Here is a 19,818-nt window from a genome sequence, read left to right as displayed (position 1 = left end):
CAAACTGTACCTGCTCTCTAATGGACAAATTTAAATGATTGTTTCTCATCTTTTAAAAATCTCAGGGCAAATGTTTATCCTTGAATAAGCATACTTAGACAAAAAGTATTATTTATACTCTTTCAAGGCAATTTATGGCAGATACATATATACTTCCAAGATTTTTTTTTTTTTAAATATTCTGATCCCAAGGTTTATTGATAGTATGTTTTAAGGAAAGCAACAGGTATGATGTTCACTTAACTACATTAACTTTATCTGATATAGGCATGTTAAAGCTCATTGGAGTCTGGAATAATATCAGGAGATTTACAAAACTAACTTGCTATAATTTTTATTCTAGTAAAAAGTAAAATTCATTGAGTAAATAAAGACACCAAGACAGAACAAGTATCCTGTTAGGAATCCCATTTGTAATCTTAAACCATACACAAAAAGTAATTCAAAATAAAATACTTTAATAAAGACCGAAAATCATAAAACTCCTAGAAAAAAACATACCGGTAAGCGGTAAGCTATTTGACATTGGTCTTGGCAATGGTTTTTTGAACCTGACACCAAATGCAAGGCAGCGAAAGCAAAAATAAACAAGTAGACTACATCAAACTAAAAAGATCTGCACAGCAAAGGAAACCATCCAAAAAAATGAAAAGGCAACACATTTAATGGTAGAAAATATTTGCAAACCATACATCATAAGGTATTAATACCCAAAATATATAAAAACTCATATAACTCAATAGCAAAACAAATAAACAAACAAACATTAGAAAGTGGGCAAAAGATCTGAATAGGCATTTTTCCAAAGAAGACATACAGATAGTCAGCAGGTTCATGAAAAGATGCTCAACATCACTAACCATCAGGGAAATGCAACTATGTATCATGGAATGTTATTCAGCCATCAAAAATGATATCTTTCCATTTGCAACAATATGTATGGACTTTGAGGGCATTATGCTAAGAGAAATCACACAGAGAAAGACAAATACCATATGATCTCACTTATATCTGGAATCTAAGAAACCAAAAAGCCATAAAAGAACAACAAAAAACCAATCTCTCAGATACATAGAAAAGATTAGTGGCTGCCAGAGTTGGGGGGGTGGGGTTGGGCAAAATGGGTAAAGGTGATCAAAAGGTACAAACTTCCAGTTATAAAATAAGTAAGTCATGGGGTGTAATATAAAGCATGATGACTATAGTTAATAATACTATATTGCATATTTGAAAGTTGCGGTGAAAGCACATCTTAAAATTTCTCATCACAAGAAAAAAATTTTGTACTACACATAGTAATGAACGTTAACTAGACTTACTGTGGTTATCATTTTACAATACATACAAATATCAAATAATTATGTTGTACACCAGAAATGAATATAATATTATATGTCAATTATACCTCAATAAAAAAAATTCCATTTATAGAAATTCCTTTAAAAAAACAAAACTTCTGTTACCAACAATTCTCTGGTCTACTAACTTCATCTATTGGTAAAGTCCCCAAAGTAACAGGTTCTAATTTTTCAAAAAGGCCAAATTTGAAAATTGCTGGAAAGGAACTCATCTGGTAAAATTTCATTGTCTTTGTACAGAGACCTTTACTCACGTTTACTCACCTGTTCTCATATTGAAATTTTGCCAGTATGTCTTTGGCTTTGGTTTGACTATTGAGTTGAATGGCCATGGACACCTTCGAGAGAAGTGGAGCATGAACCCTTATGACTCCTTCCGGCACGTCAGACTGCCAATGAGGAAAAGTTTAGTACATTCTGTCAAATTAGGATGATCTATTCAATGATTGCACTTAAGAGATATGAAATCAGTGGCACTCTGAATTAGGAAATCATGTAAACATGATCAGCATTTAACTAGAATGAAACACTGCTTCATAAAAAGAGATTCAATGAAACTTAATCTGGGATTTTACCGTCACTGTACACTTAAGTCTTACTGTAATGCCTTAAAATCTCGAGAAGTAAAACTGGATTGTGAGAAAAATCTGATGTTTCTATTCCTTCATTTCCTTGAACAATGTCCCAAATAAGCCTATTTTCAGCAGAATTCCGATTTCAATATATTTTAAAATCAATCTTCTGAAAAATTTAAGGAACAATTAGAAAATAGATGGCCACTTGAAACGTGATCCCCCAAGGTGTGCTGATAACACTGGGAAGAGCAGAGCATACACTACTACTGGGGAAGGGAGTCTGATTCACATGACGTGATTGGCCTAGGGACTTTGGAGCTCTCTACTAAATGAAATAGTCAAAGAATTTTGCTGTCAAATTAACAAAATTTCTCTTTTGCCAGGATTAACTGGAAAATTTCTTTGTTCAAAATTTTGATTGTTTAAAAAATTCCCTATCTAGCGATGAAGAGAAATAAACTTGTATCTAAGGATCTGCTACTCTTCAGGTAATCACTTTAAATCTGTGCATTCTCAAAGGATGGTATTGTTGATGTAGATTTATGGGAATTGATTCACTATATACCCCAAAAGGAATACATTTTGCATTGAACTGTCATCACAAAGATATGCTGAAGTCCTAACCCCCAATACCTGAGAAGATGACCTAACTTGGAAATAGGGTCATTGTAGATATAATTACCTAAGGTGAGGTCACACTAGAGTAGGGTAGGCCCTTAATCCTATACGACTGTTGTCCTTGTAAAAGGAAAAGATATGTATACAGGGAAGTGCCATATAAAGATGGAGGCACAGATTAACAAACATCAGTGGTTACTGGCTAGGAATGATGTCAAGAACAGATCCTTCTCTCACATACTCAGAAGGAACTGACAAAACCAACATCTTGATTTTGGACTACTAACCTCCAGAACTGTGAGAGAGTAAATTTTTATTGTTTTGAGCCACTCAGTTTGTGGTATTTTGTTATGGCAGCACTAGGAACTAATATAAAATATTTTAAAATAGGGTCAGTTCTTATTGTGCTATTCTCCTAATACCAGTAAGAACCAGGAGAGCATGGCAAGGAATGTATATAGGAATTTGGACTTGTGTCGGGACAGAGTGCCCCTCATTCATTGGAGCCAAGATTGTACTCCTGAAACACTTTCTTGGTCATCTCATGTCCCTCTCCTTCCACCCCCCCACAAAGCCTCTGTATGATAAACTCCACACTCCTGACGTTATTGAACCTAGAGTCATAATAACCAAATTTTCTTTATAACTTCCCGTAGTATTCACACTGTGTACAGATGCCTGACCACACATCTTGACTCATAAGTTAGTTGAGTTCCTGTACTATTCTTTTAGGTGTCAAACTGAGTATGTCAAGTTTGAAGGATAAATTATGACCAAAATTATACATAGATATGGTGACGTAGCCAGAGAATAATTAGGGAGGAAAGGAAATTATTTATTTTCTTACCATTCTTCTTGAAGAGGGTGATTTTTGTAGTACCTTTGATATTTTGGGGCTTGCAACCTAAATAAAACACATTTAGTTTTTAGGATTAATGTTGGGAAAACAAGCTGTTGTTATAAAGTATAAACTGGTATAATCTTTATGGAAAACATTTTGGGATACTTACCAAATTATAAAATGTATATGTACTTTGACCCAACAATTCCACATCTATAAATTTATCCTACAAATGTACTTCATTTATGAGAAATGATGTATAGCAAGTTTATTCATCGAAGCATAAATCAAAATAACAAAAGACTGGACACAATCTGTTCAATAATTGTGATGGCTTAAATAAATTGTGATGTGTCTATGGAATATCATGCAAAAGAAGCAGAGAAGAAAGCTTTTTGGACTGATGTGGAATAATCACCATGATTTTCTAAGACAGTAAAGCACGTTGCGGGACAGTGCTTCATGTGTGTTAGCACTCGTGTGAAAAAGGGGAATATATACTGATATTTGCTTGTATGTGCATAGCACCTCTCTGGAAGTATATATACCTGCATGTTCCTGTGCACACATACCCTTTCACTGGTGACATTATTTATCTGTGGGAGGGGAAGTCAGACGTGGCCAATTTTTATTCTATAGTTTATCCCACCTTTTGAAATTTGTAACCTGTTAATAAACTGTCTATTCCAATCAAAGTTATGAATTAAAAAACATGGTATTATAACTTTAAATTCTACCTTGGTTTTATTTACAATTAAAACATTGAAATAACTAACATTCATATAGCACTGTACAATTTACAAAGTGCTTTAAACACACAGTATATGAGTTGATACTAAGGATAACTCTGAGATAGATAATATTACTCCCCCAATCCCCAATTTATAGTAATGTTGAGGTTCAGAGAAATACTTTAATTTGCCCAGGCTCATAGGACTACTACCATGTTTCCCCGAAAATAAGACCTAGCCGAACCATCAGCTATAAAGCATCTTTTGGAGCAAAAATTAATATAAGACCAGAATTATACTATATTATATCATACCTGGTATTATATTACATTATGTTATGTTATGTTATGTTATGTTATGTTATGTTATGTTATGTTATGTTATATTATATTATATCATACTATATTATATATTATATACATGGTCTTATATTATATTAAGACCGGGTTTTATATTAATTTTTGCTCCAAAAGACACATTCGAGCTGATGGTCTGGCTAGGCCTTATTTTCAGGGAAACACAGTAGTTGGCAAAGCCTGACCTGACTTCAGTTTCAGCTCCACACGGATCATACTTTTGCCATAAATTTTTTCAGAGTGAAATTGGAAGAGTAAGGACTCCGAAAATCTGTCCCTCCATAAAAGCAATGAATAAACTAACAAAAACTGTCAGTATCAACTTTTTCAGGACTTGGGATACTAAATCAAAGGTTCAAGTAGGGGAGTGCTTAAGTAAGAAAAACAGCTGAATCTTGGTAAGAAAAACAAGATTTGTGGCATTTTAACGTACACTTTGCCATCTCTGTTCCTATTTCTTTGACAGCCTTGAAAATAATAGCCTGCATTCCTGATATAGGTACTGGAGTGAGCAAAAAAGACCTCATTCACAAAGAATTCTAATTATTTGTTCTGACTTGTCTGGTGGCTCCCTGGAAGAGTGACTCAAAAGGTTTGCCTTTAGCTTGCCTAATTTGGAACTTTATCAATGCTAAAATGCTATAATGTTGAAAACATCTATAGGCAAATATTTTAGTCATTGTTGCCTGATGCAGTGGACAAGAGTTGCAGAAAACAATAGAATAACTAAAAAGCTTTACAGGCAAGGCTAGAGGTTAGATGCTTTGAGGAATAAGAGCTTTGAAAAGATCTAACATAGTCCCGAGAATCTGGAAGGCCACGTTCATGTCGGGGGCTGTGCAAATGTTCAGGAAAGACCCGAAGAGAACTTAAGCTCTCATACCTGGTGGTCTAAGCAGGAAATGAAGACGCTACCTTGCTGAATGTTGAAGATGTGCCCCAACAAACACACAGAGCTCATCTGCAAAGATTTGGAGTTTTTTGGTTCCAGGGGTTTAAGCAAATCTCTGTCCAAAAAATAGCTAACCACAAAGCTAACGGCACAGTGACTTCAGCAGCCACACAAAACAAAGAATACAGACTTTACAAAATCAGTTCAGCAGAAAAGTCACTAAACAAATAAGCAACAGCTATAATAGCACCAGCAACAAACCCTGAGGAGGAGGAAATAATTGTATTTCCAAATTTGCCACATTATAATATTCCAAATATTCATTATTTAATAAAAAATTGTGAGTCAGGTAAAAAATGGCAAGAAATATGCTCCCATAAAAAGGAAAAAAAAGTTTCAGAAGAAACTCTTTAAACCTAGACATTGATATTACTAGAAAAAAACTTTAAATCAACTATCTTAAATATGTTTAATGAAGTAATGGGACCCATATCTACAAAACTAAAGAAACCATGAAAACAGTATCTTATCAAACAAAGACTATCAATAAAGATATAGAAAAAATAAAAAGAAATAAAATAGAAATTCTGGAGCTGAAAAGTCTGACTGAAATGAAAACTCCACTAGAGGGGATCAACAGCAGATTTAAAGAGACAGGAGAAAAAAAAATCAGCAAATGTGAAGATAGGTCAACTGAGATTATCCAGTCTGAGGAACAGGAAGAAAAAAGAATGAAGAAAAATAAACAGAACCTAAGAAACTGTGGGACAATATCAAGTGCACCAACATATACATAATGAGAGCCCCAGAAGGAGAAGAGAGAAAGGGACAGAAAGAACATTGGAAGTAATATTGTCTGAAAATTCCCCCAAATTGCTAAAAGACATTGATCTAACTATCCAAAACAAACTACAAACAGGATGAACTCAAAGAGGTCCACACCAAAATACATCACAATCAAGCTATCAAAAGATAAAAAGAATCTTGAAAGCAGCAAGAGAAAAGTAACTCATCACACACAGGAGAACCTTAATACGATTAACAGCTGATTTTCCAACTGAGACCATGGAAGCCAGAAGACAATGGGATGACATATTCAAAGTGTTGAAAGAAAAACTTGTCAACCAAAATTGTATCTGGCAAAATAATCCTTTAAAAAATGGAGAAATTAAGGCAGATAAACAAAGCCAAGAGGATTCATTACTAACAGACTTTCTCTACAAGAAATGCTAAAGAGAGTCTGTCAGGCTGAAATGAATGGATGCTATACAGTAACTCAAATCCATCTCATATATCAAAAATAACTCAAAATGGAACAAAGATATAAATGTAAAAACTAAAACTATAAAATTCTTAGATGAAAACATAGGGTTAAAATCTTCATGATCTTGGATTTGACAAAGGATTCTTAGACATGACAACAAAACATGAGAACAAAAGAAATAGTGAATAAATTATACTCCATCATAATTTAAAACTTTTGTGCATCAAGGGATACAATCAACAAATTGAAAAGACAACTCCTAGAACGAGAAAAAATATTTTCAAATTATACATCTGATAAGGGAATTGAATCTAGGATACATGACGAACATTTACAACTTAATAATGAAAAGGCAAATAACCCAAACAAAAATGGGGAAGATTCTAAACAGACATTTCTCCAAGGAAGATATATGAACGGCCAATAAGCACATGAAAAGACGCTCAGCATCGTAAGTCTTCAGGGAAACACAAATCAAAACCACAATGAGAAATTACTTTGTACCCACTCGGAGGTTAGAATAAAAGATTCTGATAATACCAAGTGTGGGTGGAGATATGGAGAAATCTGAATCCTCATACACTGCTAGTGGGAATGTAAAATTGTGCAGCTGCTTTGGAAAACGGTGACAATTCCTCACATGAGTCACATAGGGTTTGCTATATGACCCAGCATACACCCAAAAGAGTTGAAAACATAGTCACAAAAAACTTGTATATTAATGTTTATAACAGCATTGTTCATAATAGCTAAAAGGTATAACAAACCCAAATGTCCATCAGCGCATGAATGGATAAACAATATGAAATGTATTCATGTAATGGAATATTATTCAGCCATAAAAAGAAGTACTGATACATACTACTAGTTGGATGAACCATGAAAATATAATGGGAAGTAAAATAAGCCAGTCATAAAAACCCCACGTCATATGATTTTCATTCATTAAAAGTCCAGAATAGGGAACTCTGTAGAGACAGTAACTAGATTAGCAAACAGATTGATTACTTGTTGCTTAGGGCTGGGAGGTGGAAATGGAGCAGGCAGGGTTACGGGGATGATGGCCAAAGGGTGTGGGTTTTTCTTCTGAGATGATGAAAATGTTCTAGAATTGTGTTACTGGCTGCACATATCTGTGAATATACTAAAACCCACTAAATTGTACATTTTAAATGGATGAATTGTATAATATGTGGGTTATATCTCAATATATTTTTTTAAAGAGGGATATGAAATCAAATGAAAACAGGGGAAGACATGAAGTAATAATACATGCTACAATAAGGAAGAACCTTGAAAACAATAAGATAATTGAAAGATGTCAGAAACAAAAGGCTACCTATTGTATGATTTCATTTAAATTAAATATCCAGAATAGGTAAATCCGTAGAGACAAACAGTAGATTAGTGTTTTTCAGGGGCTATGGGGTGGGGATAATGAGAAGTGAGTGCTTTATTGGTATAGGGTTTCTTTTTGGGGGGATGGTGAAAATATTCTGGAATTAGATAGTGGTAATGGTTGCATGACATTGAATATACTAAAACCAATGAATTGTACGTTTTAAAATAGTTAAAATGGTGAATTTTCTATTATGTGAATTACTCTCAAAACAAATCAAAATTTTTTTCCAAATAAATGTCATGGTTCTACTTGATCTGAAGTCACTTTGCCTATAACCAATAAGGGAAGCCAGCCATTCATCATGATTGTGATATCTCACTGCCTTGGTATTACTAGTCCATTCCCTGGGTGAACTTTCCCCTCCTTTCTCCCTTCAAAATGCTATCCTTCCTTTAAGATGCAGCTCAAATGCCACTTCTTCCATGAAGTTGTCCATATTTCCCATTTTGGAGTACATTTCTTTCTCCTCAGCATGGTTCTGGCACATGGCCTGCACAACTGATCTGGCATTTAATGCATATTCATTACTCTTATACACATTTATCTCCCACATTAGTTGTAAATTTCTTTAAGGGCAAAGTGAATTTCATGTATTTCTGCATCCTCCTCAAGGTCAAATACTATGCCTGACACCCATGAGCATCTTCAAATTAAACTAAGGCAATAAAAATAATGTTTCTAAAATATGTTTCCATTATGTATTTCCACACAAACAACTGTGTGAACACAAAAATTCTTCAGAATGCAATGACAACTTGAAGATAAGATATTCTTTCAGTATCTAGTCAAGAAAGAAATCTTTCTACTTATTAGATATACTGAATACTGGAATCTTAAATTTAGTTCACAGGGACAAAAATGTCAACTTTCAGCATTTTTGAGAACCATTTTAGCCTTAAGTACTTAACTGAACAGAATATTAAATAATCTTCATGATAGACATATTTCAAGAGCTTCAACCAAAATGCACATAATTCAATAAAATATTACTCTTTGATGGACACCACTTCCACAATGTTTACATAGTCACAAGACTGATACTTTATGAGACTATAAAATGTTGGGTTCTAAATTACAAGCTACTTCGTACCTCATTTTGAGAAATAAAAAACCTGGGTAGCAACAATATTTGCACCCTCCTTTGCTTTTACCTCTCGTTCTATGGTCTTCCTCCTTAGCAACTTTTTGACACTTGGGAGCTGCTTCTTTAACAACATCGTGGCTTCATTCATTCTTCTAACTTGAGTGATTAAGAAAGATGGAACCTGGAGAAGAAAAAGAGCTTGACTAGGAAGAAAACCCTTGAATTAAACCTTCCTAGTAGATTCTGTGTTCAGTTAAGGAAACTCCTTCTGGCCACTCAGTATCCTGGAACCAGGAACTGTGGCATTTGTCCTTGTAAAGATTAGAAAAAAACTATTAGGATTCTTGTTCAAAAGAGAGAACATGCTCAGGAGGAGCCCTTAAAGAATGTATAAAGATGCCACCTGCAACCTGGGATTCTATCATCGTATTTCCTCCCTGTGACTAAGGGCATTGCTTGCTCATGGAGCCTTTAGGTTTCCTGAGTGCTGGTTGACTCCCAAGGAGTACGTCACAGTCATCACACAGTTACTCACCTTCCACAAGATTTTTTGGTACTTAAGCATTAGGCGGATGATATGGGCTGCAGTGTTTGCTAACAGTAATTCTTCATAATCAGAATGTTTGCTTCTACTGAAGAAAAGGTTTGGTGCCATTACAGTAGAAATGTTCCATATACTCATTCGGTTTTTTGATTCGTTGGCAATCACTTTATTGAAGAATGTCATGAGGGCCTAAAAAGAAAGCATTGTGTCACACTATTGTAAATTATTAAAAGGCACCACTGATCACTATCATTTATTTCTATACCCATTCAGCGTGCCTCTGGAAAACTGTCAGAATATTGTCAGAAGTTTAGAATAGTTAAATGTCATGTTTCTCTTTTACTTGCTTAAAAGTGCTAATGAGAAATGTGAACAGTTTATTCAATTCTCTGCTTCATAAAAATAACTTTCTTTTTGCATAGTTTATTAAATTGGAGTCTATATACATAATAGTTTGCATTTTCTTATTGTCTTTTATATTAAACAAGTTTGACAAATATTAAAATTAAATAGTAAACTGGGAAGAGAAAACACTGCAGCTCAAAACAACATGAAATGCAGTTTTGTTGTGAAGAAAGAAAAGTAATTCTAAAATACACCTTTAATTTAAAGAATTACTGTTAAAAACTATTTACTGTTTCCTTGGGGTGGGGGGGGGAGGAATTAAGAAATGAGTATCTCATTCCTCAGCCCAAATGTAAATACAATTCAAAATTTAAAAATTTTACTTTTTGGGTGTCTTTTTTCTATTGCTTTTCAATTTTGGAATCTTCAACCGACCAAAAGAAAAGGCTTAAATGCAGCTGTTTTCAACATTAAAAAAAGAATTTGAGAAAGCTTAATAAAAGTTTGGCTGAGCCACCAAAGTATAAATGCTTCTCAGACCTTCTGAAATTCACCAAGGGGACTGAAATCCTAAATGGAGATACTTTGTAGTTTTCCAAGTTTGAATTCTGCTACAGTATTTGTAATGAGAAAATGGATAGCACATAAGTAATAATAGTTAACATTTATTTGAGGGTTTATTGTGAGCCAGGCATTATTCTTAGTAAATATATACATATGTGTCCATATATATATATATACACACACACACACACACACACATATCCACTCATTTTATCATCAGTCCAAATCCTGTGAGGTAGGTACTATTAACACTGTTTTTCAGACAAAGAAACTAAGGTGGAGAAGGACTGATAGCTTTGCCCAGCATCAGTTCATTAAGTGACAAAGCCAGGATTTGAACCAAAGAAACCTGATTCTTAAGCCAGAACTCTTGATCTCTATACTACACCAACTTCAATCTCAGTTCTAGTCACAATTTAGAATCGAAGGAGAGAAGGAGGGAAGGATGGAGGGAGGGATAGAAGGAGGGAGGGAGTGAGAGAAAGAGAGAGAGAGAGAGAGAGATTGATTCTTTACCAGTCCTGTAATGTTGTTTGATGACCTTCTGTTACAAATGTATTGAATTATTTGATAATTGTTGCATCCTCAGTTATATGAAAGGGTAGATGACATTCTGACCCAGATATCCAAAACCAGATGCATTTATTTTGATAAAAGAACATTGTTTAGACAAAGCCTAAAAGCAAGCTAATAAATTTCCAGCTTTTGAAAAATTACCAAATTATATTAGAAAAAGACATTCTTATGTCATAGCCAACCCCCATCTTCAGGTTGAGGATATAATATAATTAACACATTATATTTAACATAGATGATTTCACTATGTAGGAGGAAAGGTCCTTACCAAACTGAAATGTTTCATGAGAGGTATATTAAAAATCATCTTTGTTTTCAGCATTATGTTTACTGGCCTCAAAATTATTGGCCCTTTCCAACTCGTCCTTACCTCATTTCAAAGATTTTCAACATCTGTTTTACATATAACAAATTTCCTATTGTATACAGAATCATTATAAAAATAGCAAAAGAAAATTCAAGTTTTACCAATATACAGAGAAGAAATGAATTTGAAATAAAGGGAGGGATATTTGGGGCAAAGAACTATGGAATAGGATTCTATCAAATGTTTTATTATATATTAATGAAGAAAGCATTTTTCTGAGCTTAATTTTCCTAATCTGTAAAGTGACAAGATCCTATGAGGTAAGCTCTAAAATTCAGATTGTAGAACTCCTTAAATTGAATTGAATTTATAAATTGTAAGTCATAAACATTTAAAATTTTATTTAAATCAGTGGTTTCAAATTTCTTCCCCAAGGACACTCATCAAATCTTTTGCCACTAAAGTGGGCAATTGCAGACCCACAATTACAGAATTTTATATCTTATAACTTATACAATGGTCTCATTTACTTCTGACATTATTCCATTTAGGTCTTTTATCTTTGATTTTCCTACTCCTAACCCTAGCTCAGTGCCTGGTGTGTGGTAGACACTTAATAGCTCTTAACAGATTAAGTGAATGAAATTTAAATGCTCAAATAAGATTGCAGGATTTACTTTTCCTCAGGAGAACAGCAGGGGTAATATGGAAAGGCAGTAGTTTGCAGCACGCTCAGCTGGCTTAGTAAGATGTCATCTCAATTTTCATTTCTCCAGCTAAGCCAATGACAGACCATAAGGTCCATATAACATACCTGGGCTGTGTCCCTGTTGGCATCAGGCAGTGCCATGACCATGAGGTGTAAGGCTTGAAATTGTACTTTGATGTGAGGCCCTCCTAATAAAAAAACAGAAAGAACCACACATTTGGAACACCACGGATGTATTCTGACAGCATTTCTTGCTAACATCGGGTGGCACAGAAAAGATTCTGACAGGTCTGGATGGTAAGGAATCAATTTTTGTGCCCAACAATGTAAATTGGTTTGCTTGGACAAACGTCTCAGTTTATCAACTCCTCTTTCACATCACATGATGCTATTGTCAAGGCAGGTGACCAACAAGATCCTCAAAATAATTCTGGATTTGTATAACTTTTCCCTTTTCAAAATACTTTCACAGATCTTGCTTTACTTTTATGTTACAAACAGAACGCTTAAAGCTCAATTCAAGAGAAAATAAATCTTGCTTCCATATAAAGAAGGAGCAAAGTATAATTACTGGGAGCATAGATCGTAGAACCAGATTAAAATCCTGCATCTACTACTTAGCCACTGACTGATCTTGGTCAGGCCATTTAATCCCGCATCACTTCTATTTTATCATCCATAAAATGCAGTAGCCATCACACCTACTTCACTGGGCTGTTCCAAATATGAAGTGAATTAAAACTCAAAATGGATTAAAGACTTGTACATAAGACCTGAAACCATAAAACTCCTAGAAGAAAACTTAGGCGGTAAGCTCCTTGACATAAGTCTTGGTGATGAATTTTTGAATCTGGTACCATAAGCAAAGCAACAAAAGGAAACATAAACAAGTAAGACTATATCAAACTGCAAAGCATCTGCACAGGAAAGGAAACCATCAACGAAATGAAAAGGTAACCTACTGAATGCAAGATATACTTGCAAATCACATATCTGATAAGGGGCTAATGGGCAACACATATAAAGAACTCATACAACACAATAGCAAAAACCCCCAAACAATCCAGTTAAAAAATGGGCAGAAGATCTGAGCAGACATTTCTCCAAAGAAGATATACAAATGGCCAATAGACATATGAAAAGATCTTCAACATCACTAATCATCAAGGAAATGCAAATCAAAACCACAGTGAGACATCACTTCATATCTGTTAGAATGACTATTATAAAAAAGACAAGAAATAGCAAGTGTCGGCAAGGACATGGAGAAAAGGAAACCCTTGTGCACTGTTAGTAGAAATGTAAATTGGTGCAGCCAATATGGTAAACAGTATGGAGCTGTGTCAAAAAATTAAAAGCAAATTTATCATATGATTCAGCAATTCTACTTCTGGATATTTATCTGAAGAAAACAAAAACACTAACTCAAAAAGACATATGCACTTCCATTTTCACTGCAGCATTATTTACAGTAGTTAAGATACGGAAGCAGTCTAAGTGTCCATCAATGGATGAATGGATAAAGAAATTGTGTGATATTTATATATATATATATATATACACACACACACATATATAGTTATATATAGTTTTTTTATATATAGTTATATATATATATACACCTATATATAACTACCTATATATATATATAACTATATAGTTATATAGAGATAGACATATAGATAGATATAAAACAATGGAATGTTATTAGCCATAAAAAATGAAATCTTGCCATTTGTAATAACATGGATGGAATTTGAGGGTGTTATACTAAGTAAAATAAGTCAGAGAAAGACAAATACTGTATGGTCTCTATGTGAAATCTAAACCTGAAAATTACTCACCTCCCAGAGAAAACCCCAACCCTCCCCCCAAAACTAAGCTCATAGATAGAGAACAAACTCGAAAAAAAAAATTACTAAAACTTACTTAAGGCTTTGTGATTTGGGTAACTAAATAAAATCCATTTGTAAATGGTTAAATTATCCTTTTGTGGGGTTGTGACTCATGTCCCAACTTTATAGTTTTTCCTGGGTTGTGACAGTTACAGAAATGGCAAGGTGTGGTCACCTGTCAAGTCTCTCAGGAAAAATTTTCTCAGCAATATTTTGAAAAGTCTGGACCAGTTTGCCTTTGCCCTTGTGGGTGCATTATGTAGCAAGTGCACTAAAGTGCTAGACTTTCACTTGGGCGCCATTAAGTAAACGTCTTGAGAATGTGTAAATCCACTGCTCTGTATGAGACAGAGCTGAGATATCCTTTTTTCCACATAAGGACAGATTGTTATACTTGAATTAGTACTTCTTATTCAAATATGGATTCAGAAAATCAGAGTGTAAACCTTCTTTTAATACCAAGAGTAACAAAATCCATAAAGGGTGCTGCTTTTGTGCAGAATGGTTTAGATGGAGTAATCCCTATAGCTTCAGAAATGTGGGCTTTGTTTCATAACTAAGATTTCCTTTTTTATGTTGACTGCCTCTAAAAACTCATTTCTTTCTTCATATTGGAGTGTCTCAGAAAATCAGAAAACCTTTTGTTTTCATACCACGCCTTCTGTAGCGGAAACTGTGACATGATGCCTGCATCGCCCCCTTCAGGAATGAAGGACCTAGTCCCTCAGCTGTCAGCTCCTCCTAGAAATTGCTCCTCTAGTTGTTTTTTCTTAAGGTCATGCTTCTCAGGTGCAGTCTACATTCCAGTGACTGACTGATTCGGAGTCAAAATGCTCAACTTTCTCACTGCAATGGGAAAGAAATCTGAAAGGCCACCCCAGCTTCAGAGCTCTCCAAAGGGTCACATGAGGTCTTGGCTGAGACCACATCACTGCCCAGCCTTATCCTCTGCACAAGTTGGCGTCCTTTTCCTTCCCTTTCAGGAGTATGGAACCCAAGTATACACCCTAGTAAATATTCTACACAAACTAATCTCAGTCTTAGGTGCTGTTTCTGGGGAACCCAAAAAAGCTTCAATCATGAGCAACCTCTAAGGCATAGCTATTATTAGCAAAGATGTTAACTTAAAGCTTTAAATAAGGTAGCTTCTGTAAACAGTGCCCAGCATTGGAAAAAAAAAAAAAAGATTAAATGAGTTAATATGTGTAGAGTGTTTACATTAGTGCCTGTAAATAGTTACCTCTATATGTGTTTGCTTTTGTTATGATTAATGACACATATTCTAGTTCTTAAATGGACATTTAGGGAAGGTGATTGTAGTTAGATCTTTGGAGATTGTTGATATTTTATTCCTTAACAATGACAGAAGATGGCGCCAGAGGGTTGGCCATTTTAGGGAAGGGGTTTTAGCCATTCCATCCCCAACTGGATAATCCACAACCAACTGTGCTGAAAATGTAGTTTACCACAGCATCCAGGCTTTGCTTTGTCTCTCTGTGTTCCCCTCAAAATGGAATCTTAGAGGGGAGATTCTGGCAGGAAGCATCACATTCTAGAATCCCTGGGGAGTTCTCAAGTTGAAGAAAAATCTATTTACACGCAATGGATGAAAGCCAGTCAGCTGCCTGTAATGTTACTTAGCTTTACAGTAGTGGACGAGCTTGTCCTGTGACAAGCTACTTGTTACAGGAGGTTGTGTGCACCTGGGTTAGGAGTAATGACTAATGTAAATAAGCATGTAATGAAGGGACAGTTGGGAGGACTATTTATAGGAGCATATCATATCGTCTCAGCACAATCCCCAAGTGGCTTTCTAGAAATTAATGTCAAATTTATAAACAACAATGACACAGGTCAGGATATTTTTGAAAACAGCTAATGCATGCTGACATGAGTTTGCCTGAATAACAGGAACTATTATTATAGCACATCTCAGTACAAAGCATTTAGGGACAGAGATAGCATTATTTTAATGAGTAAACTGCAGGCTAAGGGCTATCTATAATCTTTGAAAGCAACCAAAGAAACCCTCTGGTGGGGGGAGACAATAGATACTGATATGGATTCTATAGTTCTACCAATTTCAGAGAAATTATGAAGTTCCCTTTAATATAAAAAAATCTAGGGGCCGGCCCGGTGGCTCAGGTGGTTAGAGCTCCATGCTCCTAACTCTGAAGGCTGCCGGTTCGATTCCCACACGGGCCAGTGGGCTCTCAACCACAAGGTTTCCAATTCAATTCCTTGAGTCCCGCAGGGGATGGTGGGCTCCGCCCCCTGCAACTAAAACTGAACAAGGCACCTTGAGCTGAGCTGCCGCTGAGCTCCCCTATGGCTCAGTGGGTTGGAGTGCGTCCTCTCAACCACAAGGTTGCCGTTTCAACTCCTGCATGGGATGGTGGGCTGCACCCCCTGCAACTAGAAACAGCAACTGGACCTGGAGCTGAGCTACGCCCTCCACAACTAAGACTGAAAGGACAACAACTTGAAGCTGAACGGCACCCTCCACAACTAAGATTGAAGGGACAACAAATTGACTTGGAAAAAAGGCCTGGAAGTACACACTGTTCCCCAGTAAAGTCCTGTTCCCCTTCCCCAATAAAATCTTTTTTAAAAAAAATCTATAATACAAATTTTAAAAAAAAGATTAAAAACCTAAACTGGCAAATAATCCATTTTTATTTTATTTGGGAAACCTGGCCCTACACCATTTTGTGGTTAATGAGCATTCTCCAAACTCGATTTCAGAGTATACGGAAGGGCAACTTAAACACACAGATGCACGTCTATAATCTTCCCTTCAGAAAATCTCACTACAACTAGAGCTTACTCTAGGTGGCAAAAAGGCTATTTTCCCTGCTGGTAGCAGCCCAGAACTTTGGGCTTCCTGCAGGGTTGGCTGGTTTTAATTCACTGCAATATAGTATTTTTCCCTTTCAAATTCACACAAAGACAGGAGGACTCCTCTGTGAACCTTTTTACGATATTTTCCAGACTCTCTCCCTTCAGTGAAGCATACTGGCTGTAATCAGATAGGGAACAATGGAGCTATACAGTGGCCAACCATTTTATATAGGGTGTGTCCTCTCAATCTGCCTACAGCCATTTTCTGTCCATGTAGAATCACCATTTACTTAACATGCTTGTACAGCAGGTCCTCAAATAATATTTTCTCATTCAACGTTGTGTTATTCAACTTATAATGTTGATGAGATGCCATAGGAGCTTAACTCTTGTTTATATCACTTAGCCTGTGATGAAATTGGTTTCCTTATACATCATTTTGCTTAAAGTTGCAGAACCTATCAGTGATGGTAAGGGAGGACATATTGTATATATCTAGGTCTGTGACCCCTGAATTCCTTAGGTTAGTAGTCAAAGTCCCCACTATCTAGCCCCATTCTATTTTTCTAAATTTCTCTCTTGTCACACTCTCCAAAGTATTCAATCCTAAAGCTGAAACCATGCCAACTTATTCCCTCACTGCCAAATACAACACACATTTTCCAGTTACTATATTTTTATGAAAGTATGTCATTTAAGGCCTAATCTATGTCACTTTGTAATTTTCAGAAATACTATGTGATATTATAATTTTCAGACACAAACCAACCTTTGTGTAACATTTATTATGTGCTACATCATCAGCCCAGGACCTCAGTTTTAAAGAAGAGAGAAGGCTTGTATTTCTTGAAGGACTATTTATTATGCACCAGGCACTATTCTAGATGTCTTCATTCAGTGCCCACAACAACCCTGACACATAAATATTATCTGTAATTTATAGGCATAGTAATGAAGCTCAGAATGGCTGACTGCGTGACTAACAGATGGCTGAACAGGAATTCAAATCTCAAGGGCCTATTCTCTCTGCAAACCCCTCTGCCTTTTAACGATTATAAAACCCTCTAAATCATATCTATCAGACTTCGATATATAAATATGTAAAGAGATGACTATTTACTACCACATGCAATATTTCACCAAGCATTGTCAGGAAAGAGCAAATACATACATTTCTGATCACATATGATTATGCAATCTTTCTTCTACTGTATGTCACTTTATTGAGCTTATAACTTAGTCCGTTCACACTTAACATCTTCTACCTACTTTCCATTAGAGTGATGAAGGCAGGTATATATTCCACAGGGAAGAGAGAAGTGGGTAGTTCTCTGAAAAATGCTTTCAACATCACTGCAGCTTCTCTATGGCACATTTTGTCCCATTTAAATTTATCAGCATTAAATTTGGCATCCAGTTCTTCACGGTATTGCTGCAAATTAAGGAAAACAGTCAATATTTAATGAGCTTTTACCACCTGACCCACTTTGAAAACTGTCATTACACAAACTATTTTTGTAAACAGATTAAAAAGCTGATATCTACTAAGCCTAACTTTTTTCAACATGATTAAATTATTGAAATAGTTATTTCTAAATGAATGTTTAAAAATTTTTTCTAAAATCTTTTTAGAATACTGTTAATCTTGAAATCATTTGCTAATTCTACACAAACATAAAAGTGCTTTACTCAGATCACAGTCTCATTTATGTGGTTTTGGCAGAATACCACCTATCCCCACATGATAATGCACTGTTAGATTTTCACAAAACCTCCATTTCCCTTTTTCCTTTCGCCATCTATTTCTAAATTAGATCATGAATGTATACTTCTCAGCTAGTTCATATCCAGAATGAGAAATATCCAAATAAAGGAACTCTAACCTCACTGCAACATGCAGACCAACTGACATCTTCCTGGAGTAGTTACAGCAAAGTTTTATTCCAAGACATACATATGTCTTGCACATGTTTGCATGCTTGTCCAATCCTTCATAAGGCTTAAAACACTGTGTAATACTTTTTAAAAAATCACTAAGCCTCCATTTAGTTCTACTTGGTAATACATTTTACATTATCAATTCATTTGATTATTAGTGCCACCCTTTCTCTATGTTTCTTTTTCAAAGTCAAACTCATTTCCTACTGCTCTTTGGAACTACAGAGTTTGCCTATTAATATCAGGCAGTTATTGGCAGTTCCCCAACTGATACTAACTTCTCAAAAAAAAAAAAAAATACTTAGAAAGGTAACACTGAAAACTCTCAGTTTCTTTAAGACCTCTGCTTTATTCTCATGAGAAGCCTAATTCTTCTAGCCTTAAACATGCATAGCCAGAGTCAATTTCCAAACAAGAAATAAACATGCTGATGGCTCTCAGAGCCTGCAAAATGGGAGTACCTTGGCAGGACATGTCTTTTACAGAGAGACAGGCATGATTTCGAGCCACCCTCTGATGACATCAAAAGAAGGACTTCCTGTCCTTGAGAAGTTCTCAATACGATAGGAATAATACAGCTAATCAATCAACCCTATGGTGATAAATACACTTCGTAAAGAACTGAAGCATATATATATATATATAAAACCTTCTTGAAATAAAAGAGAGCAGGCTCTAGGAAGAAGAGAATACATGAGATCCACTCTTCGCCTTTAGATGTGTTGTAATCCAGTGGACAGAACTATTTCATGAGCTCCTAATGCTAAGTTAGGATATTAAATACTATAAGAAAAATCACACATTGGATGCCAAGCAGTCATGAAAAAGAATCAAACTCTGCTATGGCAAAGTCTTGAGGACTACTGAGGAACTTGCCAGGGGAAGAGGAAATAGAAAGGTGTCCTGGATAGAAGAAACTGCTCAAGCAGTGATATAAGTGCAAGGAGACTCAGTGGGTCTGGGAAACACCAATTAGTT

At 35.5% G+C, this 19,818-nt stretch overlaps 1 protein-coding gene across 15 annotated transcripts in view; it reads right to left on the bottom strand.

The window, feature by feature from the left end:
- ARHGAP28 (Rho GTPase activating protein 28) overlaps positions 1 to 19,818 on the bottom strand; it is a 177,935-nt gene that overhangs the window by 9,199 nt on the left and 148,918 nt on the right. For all 15 annotated transcript variants that reach the window (XM_019755792.2, XM_019755795.2, XM_019755796.2 and 12 more), the window contains 6 exons: positions 18,172 to 18,334; positions 12,272 to 12,354; positions 9,657 to 9,854; positions 9,189 to 9,302; positions 3,399 to 3,455; positions 1,623 to 1,747 (listed from right to left, as the gene is read on the bottom strand). In XM_019755792.2, the coding sequence (XP_019611351.2) occupies positions 1,623 to 1,747; positions 3,399 to 3,455; positions 9,189 to 9,302; positions 9,657 to 9,854; positions 12,272 to 12,354; positions 18,172 to 18,334 (740 nt within the window). The remainder of the gene's footprint in view (positions 1 to 1,622; positions 1,748 to 3,398; positions 3,456 to 9,188; positions 9,303 to 9,656; positions 9,855 to 12,271; positions 12,355 to 18,171; positions 18,335 to 19,818) is intronic.

This window comes from Rhinolophus sinicus, linkage group LG09 (assembly GCF_036562045.2).
Source record: "Rhinolophus sinicus isolate RSC01 linkage group LG09, ASM3656204v1, whole genome shotgun sequence".
Lineage (NCBI taxonomy): Eukaryota > Metazoa > Chordata > Mammalia > Chiroptera > Rhinolophidae > Rhinolophus > Rhinolophus sinicus.
The sequence above is the reverse complement of the archived record's forward strand: the minus strand, read 5'-3'. Positions and strand labels throughout refer to the sequence as shown.